The sequence below is a fragment of the Triplophysa dalaica genome, chromosome 3 (genome assembly GCF_015846415.1).
Source record: "Triplophysa dalaica isolate WHDGS20190420 chromosome 3, ASM1584641v1, whole genome shotgun sequence".
NCBI lineage: Eukaryota > Metazoa > Chordata > Actinopteri > Cypriniformes > Nemacheilidae > Triplophysa > Triplophysa dalaica.
Genome location: NC_079544.1, coordinates 14,616,487 through 14,639,068, shown reverse-complemented (window position 1 = coordinate 14,639,068; position 22,582 = coordinate 14,616,487). Strand labels below are relative to the sequence as shown.

The 22,582-nt window shown below is 37.1% G+C and overlaps 2 protein-coding genes and 1 long non-coding RNA gene across 3 annotated transcripts; 2 read left to right on the top strand and 1 right to left on the bottom strand.

Moving 5' to 3' along the window:
- Positions 1-5,409, bottom strand: kcnmb3 (potassium calcium-activated channel subfamily M regulatory beta subunit 3). Its single transcript, XM_056742458.1, has 4 exons — positions 5,336-5,409; positions 889-1,095; positions 582-756; positions 1-378 (listed from the first exon to the last, which is right to left on the bottom strand). Exons 1-4 carry the CDS (start codon positions 5,368-5,370, stop codon positions 1-3), a joined length of 795 nt encoding a protein of 264 aa, XP_056598436.1. The 5' UTR covers positions 5,371-5,409.
- A 1,355-nt stretch (positions 5,410-6,764) lies between these two features.
- LOC130417896 (uncharacterized) lies at positions 6,765-8,870 on the top strand. Its single transcript, XR_008906232.1, has 3 exons — positions 6,765-7,140; positions 7,692-7,785; positions 8,120-8,870. It is a non-coding gene; the product is annotated as an uncharacterized LOC130417896 (long non-coding RNA).
- Positions 8,871-10,338: 1,468 nt separating this feature from the next.
- On the top strand, positions 10,339-16,477 carry mfsd8l2 (major facilitator superfamily domain containing 8-like 2). The gene is made up of 12 exons (XM_056744315.1): positions 10,339-10,414; positions 10,657-10,842; positions 10,978-11,040; positions 11,473-11,592; positions 11,681-11,760; positions 12,722-13,004; positions 13,283-13,356; positions 14,014-14,227; positions 14,441-14,563; positions 14,741-14,871; positions 15,312-15,420; positions 16,203-16,477. Exons 1-11 carry the CDS (start codon positions 10,339-10,341, stop codon positions 15,390-15,392), a joined length of 1,431 nt encoding a protein of 476 aa, XP_056600293.1. The 3' UTR covers positions 15,393-15,420; positions 16,203-16,477.
- Positions 16,478-22,582: the final 6,105 nt, after the last annotated feature.

Here is a 22,582-nt window from a genome sequence, read left to right as displayed (position 1 = left end):
CTAACTAGAGTCATTCCGCTCCTTGATGCCTCCAGGCTTGCACCTTAACATCCTGTAGATCCCACCCTCTCTGAGTTTACTCTGTTTACCAAGTATCTCATCTCGACTTATCTCAGTACAGAGGTGAGCCAGGCATTGGTTGAACTTTACCAGCCCCACTAAGAGAATACCAGTAAAAAACATGAGGCTGGGCCACAACAGGTAATACAAGGCCATTTGCACTGAGTATTTGCTCCTCAAGAGGGCGACATCCGGGAATTTAACACTGAGATAGCATTTTATGCTTTCCCCCTGATAACTTAACAACGTACTTTGGATGCTATTAGCCTCAGTCTCTTGTTCCGTTTTGTTTTTATGGCATTTTGGTGTGTAGAAACACTGAGAGAAAGGAAGGCATGAGAAATTAGAACATAATTTGCTCATCTAAAGTAAATATGTTTACTGTTTTTATCATCGAATGCATCATTTAAGTAATAAGTTATATTTATTTTTGTTGAACTATTTTTTCAACAATCTTCTTTTTCTTTAAAGTGTCATATGATAGTCTAATAGTATATAGTAGTATAAACAATCCTTTGTACCTTTGGGTTGAATTTCATAGCCTCTTCATTATAGTGAAGTTGAACTGTTTTTTCAAGATCCGTGACGGTGACCAGAACGTGCAGACATTTAAAGCTTATAATGCCACGGCAGTCCATCACTTCAGTCAGAAAATCAGCCTGGATCAATGTGCAGTTGGAGTCGGTCCAATCAATGCTATAAAAACCAAAGTAATACGATAGAAAGCAATAAAGAATTAAAGTAAAAATGTTGAAAATCTTTAGAATTTTTATATAAACTCAACATACTATAGGGCACTATAGGGTTTCCGGAAAACCTAAAGCCAACCTGTTAAGACATGGTTTCACCATTGCGATTCCCACCAGAAAGTACATGAGGATGGAGAAGATCATCATGGTAAAACCAAGTAGGATGGCTCGATCTTCTCCCACACTGCTGGACTCGGGAACTTGAGTTCTGGCTTTCTCATTTCCCTTCATTTCTCTTTCTTTCCTCCAGTTTTCCTGCAGCTGGTTTTGCTGATGGATGACATCTCTAAACGAACAGAACTTTCCATTAGCTCTAGAAGTTTTAAGAAATACACTGGTGACATCAGGTTATGAAAGACATAACCGAAGCAGTACAATACATGAAAACTCAGTCAGCTTTCAAGTGTAAAACAATATTCTATGCAGGGCTGTACAGAAAGGCTGCTACGAAAAAATTGGTCAGTGCTAAGACTAAATTTAATAGTGTAGCACGCGTGCGATACAGATTTGCAGGTGCATTAGACAGAGCCACTGTTTGTGTGAAGTGCGTTTGTATTTCTGCTTGTTCGAGTGGGGTTAACTAATCCAGCACTCACTATTTATTTTTGTGTTTATGTAGTTTTTGGCTTTGCTATTAAAACTTGTTTTCGGGTTGCATCGAGTCCATTGAAATAGAGCCTTATTATCTTTGTGATGTGGGAAAACATGGAAGGAATCATGAAAGCGGAATTCTACTATTTAAAGTTGGGGTGGTTGATTTGGAAATGTGATAAAGTTAGCCTGCTAGCACTGAAATTATAATCCCACCCTCTATGCGATTCGCAGTTCAAAGCCACGCCTCCTCGAAACACATGTATGTATTTTGTAAATCCACGTAACGAAATACAAACTAAATCCATTTCCATCGTCTAAAAGCTGAAACAAGTTTTTCCTCTTTCATGACCCAGACGTTTTTCGTCACTGAATTTTCAAAAACTGACTTTTGTTTTTTAGATTAACTTGATGTTGGTTCCTCAGCAAATCTTGATTGTTGCTGATTATCCGGCATTCTCCCTACATTGTCACAGTGGACATTAGCACGCTGATGACGTATGATGTCTGCGTGAAAAGTCTGCGCAGTGGTATACAAAATACGCCTACGTCACAGCGTTCGGCCAGAACTTTTTGATTGTGCGAACATTTTTTGGTCCTATCCTTTCACAGACGATATATAATTATAATAACATTGACATAAATAATATAAAGGATTACCTATCCTGCCTTTAAATATGTCCTCTGCTTGTTCTGCGTGTACGAGTGAATGAGTTGCACAATTTAACATGTTACAAGCATGACACTCATGGATTTTAATTAGTGGTGGGCATAGATTTTTTTTTTTAATCTAGATTAATCTAGATTAATTCCAAGATTAATCTAGATTAATCTAGATTAAAATGGCTCATTTGAATTCTGCCGAAGGCATTCAGAATATGTGTGCTACCCAAATAATGACTAAAAGTAAGTCTTTGAGAACGGGTTTCTCAAGCCAGGTGGCGCATTAGACCAGGGGCTCATCTCCTGTTTCCAAAATGCATCACAAACTGCTTGAGAAAGCTGTTCTACTATGATAATTGGTGATGAAAATTAAATTATGTTCAATAAAATGAACTTGTGTTTACTTCCGCATTAGCTAAGGGATGATTTGCGTTTAGGTGGTACTTGAGACTGGAAGAGCTCCTACAGTACATTTACATTTAGTCATTTAGCAGACGCTTTTATCCAAAGCGACTTACAAAGAGTGAGGGAGCAACGAGCAATATTTCATACAGGAGCCATAATACATTAGATCTCAATACAATTTTACTGGTTTCAACTAAAGCTAGACCACTACCTGTTGAGAGAGTGTTTTATTTTAAACCAATTCCGCATTGCACAAGGTGCAAACAACCTTAGTCTTGTCGATGTTTCTATTGGGAAGCTTCTTAAAAATTTATATTCCCTGAAGCAAACCCGGCGGCTTCATAGCTGCATCCATGTTAGCACGTCACGTTTGATGCGGTAATTTCACAGTAACGTTATGTTGTGTTCAGACCAAACGCGAATGGCGTGTCAAGCGCGAGTGATTTATGTTTTAATGCAAAGAGCCAATAGACCTACTTGCTGCGCGAATCGCGCGAATGAAGCCCTGGTTATGAGATGATGAGGCGGCGCTAAGGACGCGAATGAAGCCCTGGTTATGAGATGATGAGGCGGCTTCTGAGTTGAAAAATCTCGTTCTCGCCCTGTACAGTGCAGTTAAGCTGGTATACATCCGCGCTAAAATATCAAGGTGAAAGTCATCATAGCTTGCGTAGTATAGTCCCAGCTCCCAACCCAACTTTGAGAATAGATTAACGGCGGCATTTTTTTTATCGCGCGATAAGAGTCTCACTGCGTTAACGGCCCACCACTAATTTTAATTGATCTTACTACACGAGGACATGACCACCTGAACTTCATCTGCACAGTTGTTCTTAGTGTATTAAACGTGCTTGTACTGTCAAACACACTGAAATACAAGCGTCTTTGGACCACCCGCCAAAATAAAAGTCTGCTTAATTTGAACCAGATGATAAAATAATTAACTTGTAGTAAATTGTAGTAAACACTCTAGTATACTTAAATTTTTACTGGTTCAAATATATTTGGTACACAAGAATTATACTTCAGTTTAATGTAGTAAATACTAACGTATAGGCCCTTTCATCGGATGCGTGCACACCTGACCCCCAGTTAACATCCGGTCTGTGTATTATTATCTGTCTAATAATATTACTATTTATATTTTATTAAATGTACGTTAATATTCATTTAGATTACTTTTATACTGTATAATAATTGTATTAAATTAACGATTTGTTGGATTTTGTTGTATGTTCATTTTATTAAATAAACATTTTGTTGAATGTCTAGCGGTTGAGCCAAGTAACGGTTCTTCTCAATTTCTTTTGATTGCTATCAGAAATAATTTAGAGGCACTCTATTATTTGCGAATGTGTGCCGGATGTTAACTGGGGGTCAGACACGCACACATGTGCGGCAACATTTGTTTATGTGATCACTTTGAAACCTTCTATACTACAGTATTTTATGGACAAATGTATCAACTTCTGTATAGTAAAGCATTGAAAATCCAGAACTCAGAAAAAGGAAAAAACTAATTAGGGGAAAAAAATGATATGGCCCTAATTTATCCATTTGTATAACGATAATGTCCTTTTACCTGTCTATTCATGTGATGACCTGCACTTGTGTTTCTTTTAAGATGATAAGAGACGTATACTTGTGCTACAACGGGTTTGGCATGGGCTACAAAACTTTAAACCTCTGTAACACCGGTTATGTGCAAAAAAGTTCACGTACAACCCAGGCATGTTTAGTAAAATAGTAAAATATATTCAAATGTACACATTGTTAAGGAGGTTGGTGGCCAAGCTTTTTTGTACATTTAAGCAGCAACCTTTATCATTGGAAAATGGCTTTTCAGCAGTATGGGTATGGTACTGTAGTTCTGTATTGTAAATTCAGCAATTAAACGTATATTTTAAAACTGAAGTGGACATCACGCTGACTTGTGGCTTCTACTGAATCATATATTGCTATATCAGTCACCTCAGTTCATGGTAGGTCTGCACAATGTTATTGTGCAAAAATTATTATTATTATATTATTATTATTATAACATTATTGCAAAAATAAAAAGTGTGATTTTTGTCTAAAATCCTGCTTTCAGGTATTAATTTGCTACCATACATGCAACAGAAAGATACTATATGCTAGCTAATGAAAGAACTTTTCAATAACATGTAATCAAGATTCAAGGTTAGAATTTTATGGTTAGATTTTGAATCATTTAATGCAAAATGCACGTAGCTAATAACAGACTATGTAAAACACATCCTTAGTTTTTTTAATAAAACAGAACCTGATCTCCGTACATACCGCTTGTGACGTTTTCGGGCGCCCTGCAGGGTGATGTTAACAGGAACACTGAAGGACCCCCGAGGGGCCTGATTCAGCAGCATCTCTATCTCACTAAGTAATTCTTAACTGGGTTACAATACTAAATCAACTCAACACAGATAGATCCCATTTTGACAAGGTCAGAAACACCAATTGCATTGCCAACAGACATGTAGAGTGCACTTAAAGGATTGTTTTGTTCATACCCAGATGAGACAATGGTAATATCTTCCCCTTGTTTTGAACGTGGATGTCACAGAGAGTTTCTATAGGAACAACTACAACCAGGCATGGCCATAATTATGTCCTATGGGATGTTAGACTCACCTGCTGGTTTCTCATTATTATTGAGATCACTTTCAACGTTTTAAATACAGGTGGGATTTCTTTATGTGACACTGATTAAAAAACAACAGTTTTTAAGCAATAGTTTTTCTCTTATATAAAACCAACCCTGCTCTGAGCAAACCTGATATCTTACTTTGCCACAGAGTCTACTTGACATACAATTTAAGATGAGCTTTAAGTTTTAAATGATATCTTACCTCAAAATATGTGTTCTTCTGTACAACATGGACATTATAGCTTGATAACGGTGTAGGCTAGTTAGAAAACTAGATTCTGAAAATGATTCACTGGATGCAATGGCAAAGCTCACAAAAACTTTAGCTTTATACCACAGTGTTTAAATAATTCATTGGTTTTTTATTCAAAATAACATTAATTATGTATGAAATATTGGTATAAAGCAAAATACAATTTGTCTGGACAACGCTGCACACCTGGTCGCCTCTGTGGGTAACCTACTGATAATGGAGAGGCAGTTGCTTAAACAGATTAATTGGAAGATATTTTCATGATGATAAACTGACTATTTAAGTTCATCTGAAAGTGAATTTGGAATTAGCATAAAATGAAATGTATGTAGGCCTACGTGTAGGTCAAAAATAATTAATAGCATTTGAGAATAACAAACTAGCCTCCTTATCCTCAAAATCAACTATATAATGAAGATTGCCTAAATACACCCTGTGAGCAAGCCAAAGGCAACTGTCTCCTAGAGATGAGAAAAGGGGGCAGTAAGGTGAAAAAACGAGAGGAACCAGGACTCAGCAGGTGGAGCTTATCCTCTTTTAGATGACAAGTAGTGAAAGTACTTGTATAAAGTGTGTGTAAGAGAGAGATCTGCTGTTAGAGTACCCAGCGGGCACCTCGATGTCAATTTGACGTCAAATTTCAGACAAGATTTGATCAAGATGGTGCACCACATCATTTCAAATTCAAATCATACATTAAATTCTTCAAGGTTTTTAATGAGGTGAAAATATGAGGTTTATCCCATACTGAAATTGGTTAATGTAAGTATAGCCCAATATGTTTGACATTGAAATGACGTCAAATCAACGTTGCATTATAGGCATTCATTTGATGTTGTATTGACATCATATTGACATCAATGTAAATCCAGTTGAAATAGCATTTTTCTTCTAACTGGCCCCTCAAAATGCATCTATTTGTCACATCTTTTGAAGCAGTTCTTGGATTTGTACATGAAAGTGGACTGCTGTAACTTCTGTGGTAAAAAACACTTTTTTTAAAAGTATGTAAATACTCATGCTGAAATAAAAGGAAACAGTGATTGTTAAATTTTACAAGAAAATATACTGATTTGCCAATAATACATTCAGATGTAATTACAATTTAAAATATTAAAAACAAAAGCAGCATTTTTGCTGTAACCCCACATAAAGTATTATGTATCCTTATTTTTGTTATTTATAGTGATATTATATTACTGTAAAATTAGAAAAACATTGCTGTAATTGAAAATACTCATAAAATTGTAATACCTTATAATGTATGTACCATTTTTACAGTATTACAACTTCATGTTCATTTTAGTCAAAAAACTCTTATAAATTTTTTATAAATTTTTATTTTTCCTTAATTTTTATTAATAATCATTAATTAATCATTAATTTTATTATGAAAAATGTTGGGCCTACAATGCCCATTCATTCTCTGTAGTTTTAATGCCCATTTATTATCTGTCTTATGTATTTCTTAATACCACCTGTAGACGGCGCCATGGCCTATTTCACATTTCCGGGTTTCTCAGCAGCTGAAGTTAGTGAATGGACTACAACAATTAATTTATTTTTTGTGTGAAATTTGATGCAAATGTAGTATAACATATTATTTTATACATACACGTAAAAATATAAAATTTATAAAAATATTTGGAGGATTTACTACGTTGACCGTTGAAACGTACGTCATCACGTCTTGCGTAGAGGCCAGTGTTTGCTATGCGGTCGAAGCATTGGACAAGGTTGTCGCTTTTTATCAGGTGAGTAATAAACATCTCATGAAATAAAAAATACGATATATATTGGGTAACTTTGAAAACCTAGAAGATTGTGTTTTGATGAAATATATGACTTGGCGATATATTAGAATCTGGTGAGTTGAAATATCCCGCCAGAAGTACCGTGAAGATTTCTGAGGTAATGTTAATGTGCGATCCATTAAGCGTGTAACGTTGAGTTAACGATTTAGAAATGTCAGTGAGTAATGTTAGTTTTGCAATTAATATTCGGATAAAATAAAAATGCCCTCATTTGAATCTCTTTACCGATGCTATGCGACAAAGCGAAACATACCCATAATTATAATTCATAATTTGATACACACTGATGAAGTGTTCTAAAATGTCCTGGTAGAAGGTCCACTGTGTCAAGCAGGACCAGCCCACACTACTAAAGGTACCAAAAGCTGGTTCAATGACCATTTGTGTTACTGTGCTCAAAGGAAAACTTCTCAGCTGTTCTGGTCACTTAGTTGTATTGTTCAACAATCTTAACAATCATTGAATACTGATATGGTTGTCTTTTTTTTCAGAATTCTTACAAACAAATTGATGTCAACAATGAATATGGATGGCTCAGGAATGAAGAAGGCCTTTGGAAAACACGGCTATGTCGTGTTATAATAGGTACTACATTACTTTTCTTGTATGATTAGAGGATGTAGTGTCTATCAACATATGCTACATTTTAAGTAAATTAAACATGTAATGCTTAAATTACAATCTTATCTTAGTAAACTGACACATTTAAAACATTTAACAACTCTTAAATATTTGCAAGTAGTGCACATTTCTAAATTTAACAGATACTTATTTAAACCTGGGAACATCTTAGTGTTAATAAACATTTAAGAGCAGCAACTTGCATTAACTTCTATGTACAAGTGATGGTTGCCGAAAAATGTTAGGTATATTTTAATGTCTTAAAAGGTGTGCTAATTGTGGTTTCATCTTCATTTAGGTGCACTACAGCAGTCCAAACCTTCATTATCAGAGGCTGAAATAAAAAAATACAGCTAAAAAATCTCCGGTCTGCTCCCGATAGATGTGGGGGTATGGGACGACAAAAGGGGAAATCGGCGATTGATGTGTGTTCAGATTCTGAATAAGTAGGCCTTAAGCCAATTGTTTATCAAAATTATTTTTGTTCATTTGGGATATGATCTGGGAAAACCCATCACATGGTGAAATAAAAAATACTGGTTTTAGGATCATATGAAAGCTATTAAGCCCTTTCCAAAACTGTTTTTATTTAATTTACAAATTGTTTTTATGGAGTGGGTGGTCTAGTGGGTTAAACCACTGAACTGGTAAATCAAAAGGTTGCTGGTTCTATCCTAGTAGCCACCACCAGTGTGTCCTTGAGCAAGACACTTTACTCCCCGTTGCTCCAGGGGGATTGTCCCTGTAATAAGTGCACTGTAAGTCGCTTTGGATAAAAGCGTCTGCTAAATAACTACACGTAAATGTAAATGTTTTTAACAAATGGAAAGGGCTTGAGAGCTTTCATATGATATCAAAACCTGTAATATGTACAATTTTGTCATGTGATGGCTTTTTCCTGATCACTTAATATTTATATATCAATTTAAATGTTAATATTTAATTAAAAAGTAATTCAAGGAGGATTTTATATTTATTAGTGGTTTAAGAACATTTTAAATTTCTGGAATTGTAGCTGATTGTATTTAATAAAACATGTCTTACATTAAGTACTGTTGTTTCATTATTTATTGGTCTAGAATAGGACATCAATTTGTTAAAAAATGTAAAAGAAATTGCTAATCAAATTAACGTCAAAACTTGATGTCAATTTGATGTCAAATTTTGACATCGATTTGATTTGCATTTTTGACCAATTCTTTGATGCCGATGTTTGACGTCAATTTGATGTCTATTTAACATCAATTGCCCACTGGGTAATACGCCTATGAAACAGAAGAAAATGATTCTCAAAGTTATATTATAAATAGAATAATTAATAGCCATCATTATAAGTTGGCATCATTAAACCAAGACACAAAAAACATGCCTTTTAAAATGTATTTATTTTATATTTGTGTTCCTTATAGTGATTTATAAAGTTAATCTGTCGGTACAATTTTGAAGGGAACTATCACTTTGTTACATGACTTCAACTAATGTAAAGATAATTAGGTAAACTAATTAGCAATTTTATGGCAACAGATAGGCAAAAGTTTAAATTGCAGCATTAAAATGTTTATAAGGTTTAATATATGAAAAATAATAAAATGTGACATATTTAACTCACCTGTAATTTTTGGGAGGATCTATGGACGGAAATGCAATACAAAATGCATAACTATGTGTTCAGAGTTGTATAAAGACTTTTTTATCACCTTTTTTAAAACCTTAGAGTTCTATACACCATGGGTTCCCATGGAATTCGTCATGATGTTTTATACAGTATCCCTAAATGGACAAACTGCTTTAAAGAGCACGTTTCGTAAACTTGCTATCTCCTTCGACAAAGAAGCGAAAATCTGACGACATCTCAGTTCTGTGTCAGCCACTGTAGTGCTTCGAAAGGGAGTGAGCCATTGGTTACAATTCACAACCACACCGCTAGATGCCACTATATTTCATACAATGGACCTATATCTGTATCTTAAAGATAAGAAAGCGGTACAAAAAATTACAGTAAATAACCTGCCATTACCAGGTATACAGTATGTCCAAAAACTGAGTAGGCCTATGATTGTATAACTTAAAAAAAACAAGTGAGATAACGGAATAGAATTACAGGAGGACTACTTCCCCTAAACGCGATGAATAATGTATACAGTCCACAGGTAATACTAGATCTGAGGAGCACTGAAACTGTCCGGGCCTGTTTATCTCAAATAGTGCTTTACTGAAAGCTAAATTTAATTATTTTAAATACACAGTCCGTGTATGAGGATAATAATTGGATTCAAGAAAAGGGGCCAAAGGCGTGTTTTTGTAAAATGATCAAATTTAATTTCCTGTAGTCATTTCGGTGCTTGGACCGCATCTTTCGCTGAAGATGACATACAGTGAGCTCTGATCAAGAGTACATCCAGAGGTCAGTAATAGAGAACTGCATCTCTTTCATTACACTAATGAAGAACCTTTGACCAAGAGCAAGAAGAATGAGCAAACGCTAGGAAAATAACATACCGATACAGTCTACTACCGATGGATTACCGGCAAAAAAGAAAACTGTCCTTTGTCACAATTGGATTAATATTTCTTTTGAGTGGTGTCGAATATGGTAAGTGTCTTTCTTTGCTAACTGGTTTCTTGTTTCTACTATGCAACTAAATATGTTATATATTTTTATTTATTTCAAATTATTCTAAATTATTCAATTGGTGTTTCTATAATGACTGCGTTGATCTTTGTTAAAAAGTAAATGACTGAATTATTGTCTAGTTTTCTTTCTTTTCACAACTGCCATTTAAATTCTCTCTCTCTCTCTCTCTCTCTCTCTCACACACACACACGCACACACAGCTGTCATACTACCCACTATCTGGAGATATCTGCAGTTGTTAGAGGCACCACCTTATTTTCTTGGCTTAGGTCTTTCTGCGTTCAGCTTCAGTGGTCTGGTGACAGGTCCAGTGTTTGGCCACTGGTCAGATAGGACAAGAACTACAAAAAACATCATCCTCTTCTCCAATGTGTTTGAAATCGTTGGTCAGTAGATAAAAGCAGATGCATATTGCGGTCTTAAAATATATTATCCAATGTATCAACAGTATGACCTGCTGGTACATTTTACTGTGTGTTAATCAAGATCATTAATTGCACATAAAAACATTTGACTCATAGGAAACGTCATGTACTTTATGGGATATTCAAAATGGCTTCTGTTGTCCAGTCGTCTTGTTGCAGGTGAGAATATTTTGAAGTTACTTAACTAAAGCTTATGAAAGATCATGTCAGCCAGTCACACTGTTTATGATCATAATGTAACCGGATGTTTTCCTAATTAACTTATTTGTAATTCTCCTTTTTTTCTATTACCGATTCTCATTAGATGACTAATTACTACAATAAATCATCCTTTCCAGATGTATTTATTTTTTATTATGATAAAATAAGCCTACATTACAAGCAGTGGAACAAATACTATACCATGATATAAATAAATAGAAAACTATACATCATTATTTTTATGCATTACAAGTTCTCCTTACAAGATACTGCTTTTCATTTGACATAATTTCGCATTTCCATTATTTTATGTAAGTGACAAGTTTGACCTGGTCTTATTGTCTGGTGTACACTTCTACAGTATGTCCTCCTTCTACATCTCTCCTTCAGGTATCGGAGCAGGAGCTGGTTCCTCCATTTTTGGGTTCCTCACACGTACAACCCTCCCTGATGAACGGGCTCAAGTCTTTGCTGCTGTCATGGCGTGCCGTCAGGCTGGACTTTTGATTGGTCAGGCATCCTCCATGCACACAATACGTTCTAATAAATATGTCATGATTTATTAATTATTTTATATGTTTGCATTTTTTAATTGTAGGACCCGCTTTTAATATTTTTTTGAGGTTGTGTGATTTCAAACTGGGCCCGTTTGTTGTAAATAAGTATACCTCACCTGGGGTAAGTCTGTGTTTAAGAAGATTTCAAAACTACTTTCTAATTTCAAATCTACAATTTCAAATCTATTGAAATCTATAATTTCAAATCTAATTTCATATTTTTTGAGGTTGTGTGATTTCAAACTGGGCCCGTTTGTTGTTAATAAGTATACCTCACCTGGGGTAAGTCTGTGTTAAAGTAGATTTCAAAAACATTAAAAAGGCATTAAAACCTTTGAAATGAAAAAATCAGACATTACTTACATGCCCTCTTGTTATGTTAAACTTGCGTGACTTTCTGTCTTCTGCAGTACACAAAAGATGATATTTTGAAAAATGTTGCTAACAGAAAACTGTTGGTCCCCATAGACTTGCTTTGGTTTTTATGTGTCTATAGAAGTCAATGAGGACCAACGGTTTTTAGTTACCAACATTTTTCAAAACACCTTGTCTTGTGTGTGTTTTGCAGTACAAACAATCACACACAATTTAAATGGCAACATGCTAAGTAAACTATGACAGAATTTTAATTTTGAAATTAAAAACAATTACTCTTGTAACTGTCATTGACTTTTAGTTGTGGTTTTCCTTGGTTAGTTTCTTGTGTTCCTCTGATGAGTTATTTAGCTCACCTGTGTTCATTTTAGTTTCTCACCTGGCAATATATTCTTCCTGTTCTGTCCACTTGTTTGTCGGTTATTGCGTATGTTTACGTATCTGTTTTTGGATTATTCTTGCTCTTGTTCTCCTGGATTCTTCATTAAAACCTGTTTTGATGTTACTCCTTGTCGTGCACGTTAATATACATGGCAACACGTGACAACACCATTGTTAAAATAGTGTGAAAGATTATTATTACTCAATACTGTAGTAATGTCATTAAAAGAGAGAAGAATCTTATTTTCTGAAACTTTGCATCTTTTCGAATATTTTCACGTAAATTTATTTCCAGCGTGTGACATGTGTACTGTGTTTTTGCCCAGCTCTTCATGTGTGGAATGTGGCTGCTCATGCAGTTTGCAGTGATGGGGCTGTACTGGGACATCCCACCGCTGGGCTCCGTCCCTGAGGAGCACACCCCTCTCACAGAGGTCAGAGATGAGGACGAAGAACTCCTCATGAGCCTTGAAGATGAAAACGGGGCTGCAGAAATAGACTTGTATGGCTCAGTCAACCCAGAACAGACTGAGACTCAACTGTCATCTGAAAGCCCATCTCCTCCTCCAGCTTCATCTGACCCCTTTGCAAGCTTCAGCACAAGCCACGGTCAGGGTCATAGTTTTGTGCTGGGTGTTTTATTTTTTGGCAAAGCAGTTTTGAATGTGTGTTCGGGATTGATTCTTTCTGTGTTGAATCTGAATGTGTTAATCTGAGATTGCCACTGTGAAAATGTATGATCGATTGCTTCATTTTATCTTTGGTGTGCGATTGCAGTGTGTGCGTCTGATTGATATCGCCATTACATTCCATCCATTATTGGCAGCTTTGAAAGCCAGTGAGTTCTATAGCTCTCTCTCTCTCTCTCTCTCTCTCTCTCTGTGTAGAGTTTCTCCGGGAGGAGGTTGTGGTTCTCCTCACTGCTCAGTTCATCACTCTCTTCAATCAGACTGCACTCGAGGTAAAGCAGTCCTGCATTTCATTTTAACTCAGCCATCACCAAGAGCCCCATCATGCTCTTTTATTCCCTGAAAAAACTTTATCTATTAGCAATTTGAATTGTATCATATTGTATCATCATACTATTGGGTGACCCATCACGTATTGTTAACTAACTCTGCTATTGTTAGCCACACGGCGTGTTTAGCACAGGTTACACAATGGAAAGTGTTTGTCTTATTGTGCAGGCAGTTGAAAACTAAACAGATTTTTTTTTAAATAACTAAATATCATTTTTTTTCAAAACACATTTATGGTATGTTTTTAGATTGATAGTTGATTAATTGTTAGGTTTAGATAGTAGTCCTCATTAGCTATATAATGGCCAGATTTAATATTGGATGCAGAATGTGTCATGTTTATGATATATTGTATTATCATAGATGTTCACGTTTGCCACAGTGCCACAATTCTAGAGTGTTCTGGATTCTTGCCATATCATTGCTGTGGTTGCTAAGATAAGTGGTTGCTAGGGTGTTTTGCGTTAGGTAGGTATAGTTTTAAGCGATACGTCCAATCACCAAGTAATATAGAACATTTATCAGGTATAATAATTAGATTAAGTACGCTTGTTAAATACAAAATCTAATCGCTCCTGGTTTCCTGCTTGTGTCTCCAGACCATGGTGACCCCTCTGACACAGAAGTACTTTGGCTTTGGCGAGCTGGGGAACAGTGTTATGTACAGCCTGTGTGGTGTCGAGGTAATTGCCGGATTCTTCCTGGTGCGCTGGCTGAGCCGTGTGCTGGAGGACCGGGTGGTGCTGGCGGTGGGGCTAGTCATCTGCAGTGGCGCTTGTGTCTGGTGCCTCATCTTCCTGGCAAATCCACAGGGTTTGTGTGTGTGCGTTTGTGGCAGACATCCAGAGAAACTGGCACACACCTGGGCATGGACAGACACAATATGTCTGGTCAGTTTGGTGCCAGCTCCATGATGTGCATCATTAGTTTGGAACTGCTTTGAATTTGACTATCTTAGCTATTTAACTATCTGAATGTCTGTCTTGATGTGCAGTTTAAATGAATGTAATTGTTTTTCTGGATCAGGTGGTTTTGCATTCGAGTTGATGGAGTTTATCATTGGAGTGTTCCTGCAGTTACTGGGACTTCCGTTTGTAGCTGTGTCTCAGGTGTCTCTCTTTTCTAAGGTTACAGCTGAGAAGACACAAGGTGAGAAACAGGGAAGTCCATTGAGAATGAACGCGAGAATCCATTAGATCTCGAGTATACATGCAAACAAACACGTAAAACTCATGTCTGTATTTGTGCCTAAAAATATAATTATTGAAATATTTACAACTACACGCTGATTGAAATGAATGTGTGTGTGTGTATGTGTGTTTACAGGCTTAAGTCAGGGTGTGCGGCGTTCAGTCGGGGGACTCGCCACTATCCTCGGGCCTCTGTGGGCGGGTGGATTAATAGGAAATCTATATGTAATGTTGGGTATGATGATGCTTCTACTGACCCTCATCATGGTGTGTAAACATTTCATTATGACTCTCTCTCTGCAACACGATGAGAGATTTGTTAAATCACAAAACATAACATTTGCCAGCTCATTTAAATGTACAATTATTAAATGCATTGTGACATCACACAAATCATCGTTACTGTGAAAGCCAAATTACTGGTTAATAAAATATAGCTGCTGTCCTTATGAAACCTTGTATCTCCATATTTTGTGCTTTTATTTTTGCCCTTAATCATTTAGTCACCCTTAATGTTTGGGTTTTGCAAATATCTAACCTATAAAAAGTATTAAAAATTGCTTGAAATAGTTGTCTTTTTCATTTTAAAAAGGTGACTTTTATTTATAAAAGCTTCTGCCTTCTATTCATTGTGAGAATAATTAATTATGCATAAGCTTATAAATGAAACATTTGTAAAAGAAATAACGGAAGCTTGTCCTGGTCAGATCATGATGGTGTTGTCCTATGAGAACCTGGTGGAGCCGCCCAGAGTGGTGAGTGCAGAGGATTCAGAAAACGGAGGATAGACACCACCCTCCACGTCACAGGATACAGGTTAGTGTGCACTCCACACTCATTCATCATTGATGCAACATTATCAGTCCAGTCAATGTTGCTATGAAGGATTGTCAGAGCACACAGAGCACTGTCAAGTTGTGACAATTAGCTTTCCATCATAACTTCGATAACATGATCAGTCGTATGGCATTTAAGCCTCAGGTGATTGGCTGTGTGACCATACGGCAAAGATGGCAACATTCAGATCACATGTTTGCAGAGATGCATGAGCAATTCAAGCAACTGCTTTTGAAATGAATGAGAATATTATCATATAGCTCTGTAGGTAGACTTCATTAGATTTCCTTAAGCACAGCCGAGCCAGAGTGTTTGGACCTTCCGGAAAATCCACAAAGACTTACTTACATATCGCATATTAAACTGGGATAAGTGGAGCAATATTGCATAAAAAAACGACACACTTCACCGTAAAAGAACGAAATTCATCACATTCATACCTCTTGCATCATGGAAAATTCAATCACTTGCAGTCTACCCAGTCTACTGTCTGGGTTAGGGTTACGCATTTTCATTTTACTGAGAACACAGACTGAAATCCCTTTTCCCTTTCCTGCGCTAACTGAGTTAAACTAATACAGACTCTAGACACGGAGGCTTTAGACCTTAATATAGAAACAGAGAATTGAAAAACCAGCTAAATGTGGGCCAATGTTATAATCCACTAGCGACTGTCAACATTATAACTCAAAATGAGCAGTACAACAGAAGCTGTCACTGGTGAATGAGTCTATCTGTGTGATTCTCTTATTTTCGCACAGAGCAAAAGCCCTTTTCGCTCTGCGGTCTGTCTGCCTGTTTGGCTGTATGGAGCAGATGCTGTGACAGTGGGAGATAAGAGGCCCTGCCAGGACCAGCAGACCGCGACCAGCGAGAAGAGCATGCACAGGCGCGCACACACACTTACTTTACATTTACTCCAACATCTCCTCAATTCTGACATCATGTTTTGTTTGACTTTAAAAAGTTCTACTTCTTGTTTTAAAATTATTGTATAAAGTTAAGATTTGTACTTTTCCTTAAATATTTAACGTGTTTGACACTTATTGGGCACAAGTGTTCTGGGTAGGTTTAGGGGTAGTGATAAGGGGGCATATATTTAAATATTATAATACGTAAACAATTTAACACAGTACATTTGTTGTCTTATTGAACTATTAAAGTATAGTTAAAGGGACTGTTCACCCAAAAATTTTAATTCTGTCAATGTTTCCTCACTCTCTTGTCATTTCAAACCTGTGTGACTTACTTTCTTCTGCAGAACACAAAACTAGATATTTTGAAGAATGTTAGTAAACAAACCCCGGTGGGACCCATTGACTTGCATTGGTTATGTGTCCATAAATTAGAAGTGAATGGGTACCAATGTTGTTTGGTTACCAACATTCTTCAAAATATCTTCCTTTGTGTTCTGCAGAAGAAAGTAAGTCACACAGGTTTGAAAAGATAAGAGGGCAAGTAAATGAATGATGAAAGAATTTTGGCTGACCTACCACCTAACATAAAGTGTGATCAAATGTAGCATTGTTGGTATATTTTAAGGTGATGTACATTATTTTATGTAAATATATTACATGTAATATCCACACATTTGTGTGATTTGTGTGAGTCTGGATGTTGTTTGCGGTTCATAAACACATGATGGCGCTATTGTCCCTTAAAGAGCGTTCAAGAATTGAAGGAGTTTATGTGTGTGTGTGTGTGGGGGGACATTGAGAGAGAAGTCTATAGGGACATAGAGAGATGTGTAATTAAGTGAGACAACTGAGTATCTGAGAAACAAATGTTTCAGGCGCACACTGAAAAATCCTGGCTTGTTTCTCCAGCATCACCAAATAAAAATAGATACGACTGTTTATCCATTGGTCAAACCCTTCAGCCTCAAACTTGTGTTGCTGTGTCAGGCTGGTTGAGATGTCTGAAAGAAATCCTATTTCAAAAGCGCCACAGAACCTTTTTCAGATTCTGCAGGAAATGTAGAAATGACACATTGACAGGTTTAAGAGGGGAAATGTAGGATGCATGTGTCTGGTGCTTAGCATCTGTTTTATGTAAGTTGCTATGAAATCGAATTACTGTAAACCTATTACAGTCATTGTCCACCAGATATAGAAGCTTGAACGAGTCAACCAACATTACTGTGTCATCTGTCATATCATTTTTTATTATATATCCTATATATAGACCATTTCGTAACACTGATCCAGAATCACTTCCAGTTTTTTTTTTTATTATTTTATTTAAATCATACATTTTATATCCGTATAAATTCTCTGTTGGTTGTATTTTGTTCAATCGTTTGTGTAGTGAAACAGGAAGTTCTTTTAGACAAACGCTGATTATGTCAACCAAAGGGGTCTATATGTTCTTACACATACATATAGACTATACTATTTTGATGTGTTATGGATATATGAAATATTTTAAAAAGGCCGCATAGATTCTAATCGATGTATTGCTGAGGATCGACGAATTAGCATTTAACCGTTCACCTCTCAATCCAGATTATCTCTTAATCCCTAGCTGACTCTGTGTGGATGCAGATTATAATCCCTGCAATCCCACATACATGTTCGCATCTGTAGAAGTGATAAGCGTGAAGACTGCACACACACAGCGAGACAGCGACACAGTAATCACTGTAATTGAAGGCAATTGTGACATTTACAATCATGACACCTTCGTAAATCTGTCAGACGGTTGGTTTGATACTTAGAGGCGGCTTGGCTCCATCCCTTCTTTGTGGATGACATTAAAGAGAATAATTTATTTTTCCTGATGGTTTTACAGTACAGAAATTGTTAACGACTGATTCCCCTTCACAATACAGGTAGCGGCATTGTATTTTACGTTTATGAGATGCATTCAATGGACATCAGAACATAATGACCTACAATAAGAAATGAAGGGAAAACAAGCTCTTTTTGAACGCGAATGCCACTCTTTATCTTGAAGGATGTGGGCATCAGAATAACAGCTAGCCTGTGTGTTGGCATTTTCGTTGGGTTCATCGAGAGGCGTGTGTGCATCTCAGTACAGCTTCATGCTCTTCATTTGAAAATGTCATTTGGAACCAGCAGGTTGTGGCCAAGGCAACATCACAGCAAAACATGTCTCAAATCCTATTTGACAAATATGTGTCAGACGTCATAAGCGGTTTGGGATTAAACATGTCGGCCAATCATGTATAGCTTAAAAAAATGCAGAAGGTAACCCACATGATTTGAGGCCAGCACCATGGGAGAATGTGGGGCATGTAAGGAAGATTTGGGTTTGTTGTCACAACCATTTACTTGAAAGTAGCAAAGAAAGCAAAAAATTAAACACAATGTTGAATTGCATGATATTGATCATTGTATTGTAGCTCTTAAACTGCAGTCAACTGCGTTGATTTATTGAAGAGTATTTACTGCAATAAAAACCCAAACAAACAAGTATATTCAGATGGGTTACTGGCTTATAACCATAACTGTAATGCATTAGTCACATCTGCAGCAATTATCAGAAATGAAATCACATCTACATGGCAGGTGGTGAAGCAATTAACGGTATCGTGAAATGCAACCCTAGACCTAAAATAACAAGATTTTAAGAAAAATTAAATGTTTGCTCCGATAGTGTGGGTTATAGCCCAAAAGATTTTAACAGATAAATGTTAAAAATGCTAGCTGAACATGTTTTTTTTTTTGCTAGCTTAACATGATACAAATAGAGTGTATGGATCGTCACTTTACCACGTGAACACCACGTAAGCAAGCCGGTGCGTGCCCCCCTGGGTGACAAAACACTCAGCAAAATGACTCCTTACATTATCAGGAAACACAATTCCAAGATATTTCAGTGTCCAGGAACACCTGATTCCTTTTTTGTCGTAGGGAAGCCATAAGGATCACTGTCGAGTCCAGCTGCTTGTAGTTCCAGCAAATTATTGCGTGTTTTAGTCCCGGTTTCTTTGTTTCTCCTCGGTACTGGGCGTTTTGCCACCCGGGGAACATGTTCCAGGGTGTGTCCTGACATATTCACGTAGGAAAGGCGTCACCCTTCCACGTGAACACATCGAAAAATTGCCCCTTGAGTGGTAAAACACTCAATAGAAGAAACCTAGACAATAGAACACTTTTTGCTAAATTATTATTACAAATTTTGTCCACATGCGATGTGCCGTGGGGCGACACAACATCGCATCGCGCCCGGTCTAGACACTGTTCCATAGGAACCATGTGTCCTTGGACCCTGAAATATTGAGCAGAATTGCGTTTTCTGATATTTATTTGTGACTATTTTATAATTCTTATGACTTTATGCTATATTGCAGTCTTAGGTTTAGGGGAGGTCCTATTGTCCAATTCTCATTATATGTTGTATATGAATTAGCCACCTCATAAAACAGTTACGAATTCCCTTGAGATAAAGTTAGTTATATTGTAGTGAATATATTGTATATATCAGCATCCAAGACTGAAACTATCCATGTCATAACAGTTATTAGATGCACAAGCTGATTTTCTCAGATCATTTGAAAAGGTCATCGACTGAACTAACTTAGCTGGGTGTAAGCAGAAATCATCCAAAGTTAAAACAAAAAATATTCTATCTCGCAGATCATCAGCATTGTTTTTCTTCCTAATCAGCAGTGATTGGTTTCTGTGGGAACTCAGTCGGACGTTCATCCTCCGCTGTGCTTTTCTCCGTCAGGCGTCTTGATTGCATTAGAAGTGCACAAGGAAGTTATTACAAATTGATAAGGAATTCATGGGAGGTCAACAAAGGATCGATGGCTAATCGTATTACGGCGTCATCCTGAAGGGCACAGAACACGCACCTAAACGCCCGCAGAGGATGACTGGAAAACAAAGGCCGTCCTTTACCAGACCCTAAACCACATTATTCCTGCACTCACATGCGAGTAAAACACCTTTCATTAGCTCACCGATAACAGCAGGGGATATGTGATGCAGCGTTGGGTGGAAAACAGCCAAAAATCAACCTTGAAGTGATGCAGCAGCCTCGATTTGTCTTCATTCTGTTTGGCAGGTAATCTATTAGTTCTAATAATCCGAGCTGCCATATTGTGAAGCCAGGCAGCCATGTTGCCGGGGCTTTAGCCCAGGAATTCATCCACTTTAGATAAGTCATTATGACAGTAAGAGCCAGTCAACCAGTGAGATCGTTCTCTTCAATGAATGTTATCATGAAAATATATCCAGTGGGACAAAACACCTGACTGACCAATAAACATTTAAAGGGATAGTTAACCCAAAAATGAAAATTCTGTCATCGTTTACTCACCTTCTTGTTATTTCAAACCTGTATGGCTTTCTGTTATCTGCAAAATACAAAAGAAGATATTTTAAAGAATGTTAGTAACCAACACATTACAAATCCAATTGTTATTTTTAGTTAATGTTCATCTGACACCTTCACTAATCAGAGCGACCCCACACAGATAGCAGCACAGCATAAAATATTTCTCCACTGTGTATCAATGTATTATTAAAACCTCATTTATATTTAACGCCGCAGGTCATGGCGAGGTGTGCTCGCAATAGCTCGGGGCTCACAAATTCACACCTACTACCAGGAGATTCGGAGAAACCAATCTCTGCCTCTACATGGATGATGAAATACACAGTGTTTGTGCCGACCACAGACAAGAAATCAAACAGAATATGCAGCGGTAAAATCTGCAGATCCGTTGTCCTGCTTCGGGAAGGGGAGGGGGATTAAAATGCAGTTGATATGTATATCACCCTCAGGGGATTAATGGATTAGCGCCATCCTGTCCTGACAACACGAATCAACAAGTCTTACAAAATGTTCAGACGAAAGCATGTGTGGATTACGTTTATGTGTATTGGAGATGCAAGTTGATTGATGAATTTCTGTGCAGTTTTAGCAATCTCCGTTCCGCTAGGATTGAATTTGTAACTTTTTCTTTGCGTTTCCGTGATGGTTTTATCTTTTGTTCGATGCATGGGGACAAGGACACTTTGGAGACGCCCACTGATGGTTGGATAGAGGGGTCCAGGTTCCCAACCCAGACTCTAATGTGTAATCCTGTCTAACATGCATGCAAATCCTATCTTTTGCCTTACACAATAGCCAGTCTGTTTGCTACTCAGCAATAACAAAGATAGCAGTTACCAACTACAGCTCAGCCCGAAGGGGGTGAACTTCAAAAAATGTATGTATCTTTTTTGTCACTCAGAAGCTGTTTAAAACAAAGATTTCATTTGTGCACTTTCGAAGTCCACCCAAACAAAACAATCGAATGAATACACCATTGGGTCTTGGTAGTATTCCTTAATTTACTGAATGTTTCTGAAAGAAGCAGGTTTAGGTTATGGCACTGGGATGGGAAGGGGTAAATTCTTCATGTCTAAGCCACCGCGGAGCAGCACGTCTGGTTTTGTGTTCGACTTATTATACGCTCACCTCGCTGATCCTATTTCTGCATGAGCGTCTGTATGCGCGGGCCATTTTCTCAGGGATCTGTCCCATTCGCCGCTCAGTGGGAGACACAATGGCTCAGCTGGGGGTCTTCAGTCCAATTTGCCATTGTGTATCACCATTTCTCTCTTAACACAAACATGGCGGCCCTCCAGCAGTCCTCTTGCCACTAAAGGCTGAACCTAAAGTGGAGGATGCTTTGTCATCCCGGCCACGCTGTGTGCATCGACAATATAGACATCTATTTGTTTTGGGTCCACAATGATTAAAAGCTCCTCTTTCCCGGTCTTTCTTTGTCTAAACATTGCTTTTAAAAGTGCAAGTGTGGAAATTTATTTTCTTATAGGTATGTGTTTTATATCAAATTCAATACAATTCTTTCAAACCCGGTGAAGGTCTTTGTGAAAAACTATTTTATTTAAATCGGGTCAGTATTTGAGTGGTAGAAGTATTGTTATACATTGAATGAGAAAGCCCATTCATGCATTTTGCCTTATGCCTGGATTTCATTTATCCTTTTCCTTGTGTCCAGACCTCGCCATGAAGAAAAACACTTCATGTGGGTATCAATACATTGAAAAACATTCAAAACTAATGCAAAATTAACTCATGATAACAGGAACTCATCTCATGCATCTGGTAAGGCTTTTTTGGCACTACTATAATTGCAGAACGTTCCTGTATTGAGTTG

What these genes read in the sequence shown, in the direction of transcription:
- kcnmb3 (XM_056742458.1), bottom strand. Translation starts at nt 5,370, where the DNA reads ATGTCCATGTTGTACAGAAGAACACATATTTTGAG. An exon ending in AGAAGAACACATATTTTGAG is followed by an intron (nt 1,096 to 5,335) that starts GTAAGATATCAT and finishes CTGTTCGTTTAG; the next exon opens with AGATGTCATCCATCAGCAAA. An exon ending in CTATGAAATTCAACCCAAAG is followed by an intron (nt 379 to 581) that starts GTACAAAGGATT and finishes CCTTTCTCTCAG; the next exon opens with TGTTTCTACACACCAAAATG.
- mfsd8l2 (XM_056744315.1), top strand. Translation starts at nt 10,339, where the DNA reads ATGGATTACCGGCAAAAAAGAAAACTGTCCTTTGTCACAATTGGATTA. An exon ending in GTCCAGTCGTCTTGTTGCAG is followed by an intron (nt 11,041 to 11,472) that starts GTGAGAATATTT and finishes TCTCTCCTTCAG; the next exon opens with GTATCGGAGCAGGAGCTGGT. An exon ending in CTTCCTGGCAAATCCACAGG is followed by an intron (nt 14,228 to 14,440) that starts GTTTGTGTGTGT and finishes TTTCTGGATCAG; the next exon opens with GTGGTTTTGCATTCGAGTTG.